The following is a 3,833-nucleotide window of genomic DNA, read 5'->3' as shown; positions in this document are numbered from 1 at the left end:
TTTTACACCAGAGGAGACAACTGTTTGAAGAGCAAAGCATCCACCTTTGGACCAGTGATATTGTTTGTGATCGCGCAAATATTGCTCGGAGGTGGCGGAAGTCCACTGTTTACGCTAGGCACGACGTACGTGGACGATCACGTTCGCAAAGAGAGTTCGTCTATGTATATCGGTAAGTGACGCGGACCTTTCATGAGCTATTTATTTCGAAAGGAAAAACATATTTAATATGGGTCACATTTGTTTTTCTACATAATTCGTAGGTGCAATGTACAGCATGGCAGCCTTTGGGCCCGTGCTTGGATTTCTGCTCGGAGCGTATCTCTTATCCTTTCACATGGATTCGTTTTCCGGAAGTGACATCAATATTGGTACGTAAGAACGATATATTTTAACAATTTGCAGTATTGAGGAGGTGTTGCATTTTGTTTCCCGTATCGCCATCAGACCCCGATGATCGACGGTGGGTTGGTATGTGGTGGGGCGGTTTCCTAGTGTGTGGATTGCTGCTCATCCTTGTGGCGATACCATTTTTCTCTTTCCCCAAGGTAAGACCTATGAGTAACCTATTTGTTGTTCCGCAACAGTACGTCACAAAAACAACCTCTGTTAGAGTCCTAATGGTGGGCCATGGAACACCATGTCGTGCCAATAGTTATTTTGTGGTATTCATGGTTCCTCCCCATTTCCCCATTCCCGCACAGGTACTGACACGCGAGAAAAAGAAAATTCGCATTGCCGAACAGCGGTTACCGCAATTGCAGCAGTTATCGTCGAACAATTCGAGTAGCTTACCACGGTCCCAACCGAACCTATCGCAACCGCCAGGGAGTCTGCAGCAGCAGCAACAGCAAATTGGGCAACATGGCCAGCACAACCCTAGTACCGGTCCGGCGGCGGCGACAAACAAATGTAGCGAGGACACCGGATATGGCAAAGATATAAAAGGTACTTTGAAGGTTGCCATAATTCCGTCACGGGAAGGGAAAACAATTGCTCCGCTCCCCACTACTCATGATTTTTTTTCCCATTTGCAGACATTCCGCAGTCGATGTGGCGCCTGGTCACGAATCCTGTGTACATCTGCACCTGCCTCGGTGCGTGCATGGAACTGATGATTGTTTCCGGTTTTGTGGTATTCCTGCCAAAGTACCTGGAAACGCAGTTCAGCTTGGGCAAAAGCCAAGCGAGCGTTTTTACGGGGTCAATTGCGGTACCCGGCGCTTGTATCGGAATCTTCGTCGGTGGCTGCATCCTGAAACGCTTTCAGCTCAAGCCGAAGGGTGCCGTACAGTTTGTGCTGATATCGAATCTCGTTTGCCTGTCGTGCTATGGCTTGCTGTTCTTTCTGGGTTGCGAAAATCTCAAGATGGCGGGCACAACAATACCGTACTACAATAACTCGGCCCAAAGCGTTGAACCGTTCCAGGTTAATCTGACGGCGGCATGTAATTTCGGCTGCGAGTGTCACATGTACGACGTTGAGCCGGTCTGTGGCAACAACGGACTTACTTACTTCAGTCCGTGCCATGCCGGTTGTACTGCGTTCTCGTCCAGTTCAAACTACACCAACTGTGCATGTAAGTGACTTGTGTTCCTTTTATACGTTGCATAAATGGAGTAATACTTTAGTAAAGTTGAAAAGATGTGTGAGCCATTAACAAATTTTAATCGATTTCAATGCCCCGGAATACTGGCCAAACAAACCGCACGAGCCAGGTGAAGGTAAAGGGGCAAGCTTTTTAATCCATTTGCTACTCCGAATAGACAGGATAGTCTCGATGTGCAGAGAAAAGAGTATAATACCAAATTCAGGCTGGCAACATCAGCAGCCTTATGTGTGACAATGGCAAGCGCAGTGGTTCAATTCAATGAAAGCACGATGGAATTTTTATTGAATTCCTATTCGAGCTAGTTTCTTACTGGACATAGGTTATATAGAAAATATTTTAAATTTTTGGGTGTTTTCGTGTCCAAACTGTGGTGGTCCAGAAGAAACGTGTTCTTTTTGGACATGAGATCGGGAACACAGATGTATAACGATTACTATTAGAGTAAACTCTCATCTCATCACTCTCACTGATAAGACGTTCTCTGCATTGCTCTGCTATTTTTTATCAATTCTTGCGTGGTTTTCGAGTGCGTTGCGCGTTTTCGTCGGTGGCACCGCGTCGGCATCCTGAAAAGAAACTTGATTAGTGTTCTGCTTGCATTTACGTTGCGTTCACCGGCTGAATTCGCGTTTTTAGTGTCGAAGTTTCGGGTTCTCTGTGCTAATAAGTGCTGCAATGGCCGCCTGTGGTGTCTGCTCACAACAAATTGTCGGTGACGCTGTTTTATGCAGTGGGTGGCATCAAGGAGGATCGTGCATTCGACGTTTTCACCCGGACTGCCTGTCTCTTGGAAAGTCGTGCGTGAAGAAACTACTGGCTATGCAGAACCTCAGATGGTTCTGCGACGATTGCCGCCAAGTTGTTTTCGCGCCCAGTTGGTCGCCATCGAGCGAACTCTCCAGCGAGCTCGCGCGCATCATTGATGAGAAAATGGGCAAATTCTGGAGTGAGATCGAGCGCCGGCTATCTCACTTACCCAACCCAGACGCCAACTCGGCCTCATCTCCTGCTACGGCTCGCACACGCATCGCTGGCTCGTTGAAACCCACCAACACCAGAAAATCCGGCATCCTCACTCGCAATCGCGCACTGCTCACGTTATCGCAACCGACCACTTCCACTTCAACGCTCGCTGTTGTACGATCGGTGGCTACCACTACACCACCTGTAATCGGCGCGGCTCACACACCAAGAGGGGACGCGCAGCCTGTCGCCGCCGGCACTGATGCCGAGAGCGTTCGCGTCAACGCTCGCAAGAATCATCAGAGTCCTATTCCTCATCCTGGGGCTACCAGCCTGCCAGCTGGTTCCTCGCATGGTAATAAGGGCACTGTCAACACTGGACCCCGGCTCTCTCGCCACGCCACGGCCACTCTCACCACTGGACAGACGATGGCTCCACCGTTTGATGGCCCTGCTACGCCTATCACCACCACCGCTACAATTGCCCGTGCCGACGGTTCCCGGCCATCGGCAGACTCACCTGCTCGGCACACAGACACTCGCGCCCTGCAGTTTGGTTCCGGGCCTCTTCCGACGGGCAGCAGCATAGAGGACTGTTTTGTCGTGCGGAGGTTCTGGCTCTACCTATCAGGGTTCAAACCATCCTGCTCCGTAGACGCAGTGACTGGTTTCATCAAGTCCCGGCTCGCCACTGACGATGTGATGGTCCATCGGTTGACGAAGGCGGGCACCAACACCGACGGACTGTCGTACGTCTCTTTCAAGGTCGGCATGCCTCTACACTTACAATCGTTGGCCCTGTCCCATAGCACGTGGCCGTCAGTAATTCGTTTTGGCGAATTCGTCCAGCGCGCTGGACCCTCGCCTGACACATCCCGGCATTCGAATTTGCGCACTAATGACGATAACCGGCAGTCTTCATCCGTAATCACCTCACGGGGTGATCCACTCCACGGATCACAGGGTCACTCCACGAAGCACATCTCGGATGGCCAACGGTCCACTTCGGCGTAGCGCCGTAAAGCCCCCGCCTCATCCCCTCACCGTCTCGAGGTACTCTCTCTTTTCTATCAAAATGTTCGTGGTCTTCGGACCAAGGCCTCGGAAATGAGACTGGCCTCATCGGAAGCTGAATTTGATGTTTTGTTGCTTGCGGAAACATGGCTCGACCCGGCACTGCCATCAAACCTCCTGTTCGACACCAACGCTTTCAATGTGTACCGCTGCGACCGCTCCGAACTGAATAGTACAAAAACT

The 3,833-nt window shown here is 50.6% G+C and overlaps 1 protein-coding gene across 1 annotated transcript; it reads left to right on the top strand.

The window, feature by feature from the left end:
- Positions 1–162: 162 nt before the first annotated feature.
- Positions 163–1,580, top strand: LOC128276682 (solute carrier organic anion transporter family member 3A1-like; the record flags this gene model as incomplete). The annotated part of the gene is made up of 5 exons (XM_053015140.1): positions 163–172; positions 264–371; positions 448–548; positions 705–948; positions 1,038–1,580. Coding segments are annotated over exons 1-5 (1,006 nt in total), but the record flags the coding sequence as incomplete, so codon positions are not given.
- Positions 1,581–3,833: the final 2,253 nt, after the last annotated feature.

This window comes from Anopheles cruzii, unplaced genomic scaffold (assembly GCF_943734635.1).
Source record: "Anopheles cruzii unplaced genomic scaffold, idAnoCruzAS_RS32_06 scaffold02053_ctg1, whole genome shotgun sequence".
NCBI classification, from domain to species: Eukaryota; Metazoa; Arthropoda; class Insecta; order Diptera; family Culicidae; genus Anopheles; species Anopheles cruzii.
This window is presented reverse-complemented; position numbering and strand designations above follow the sequence as displayed.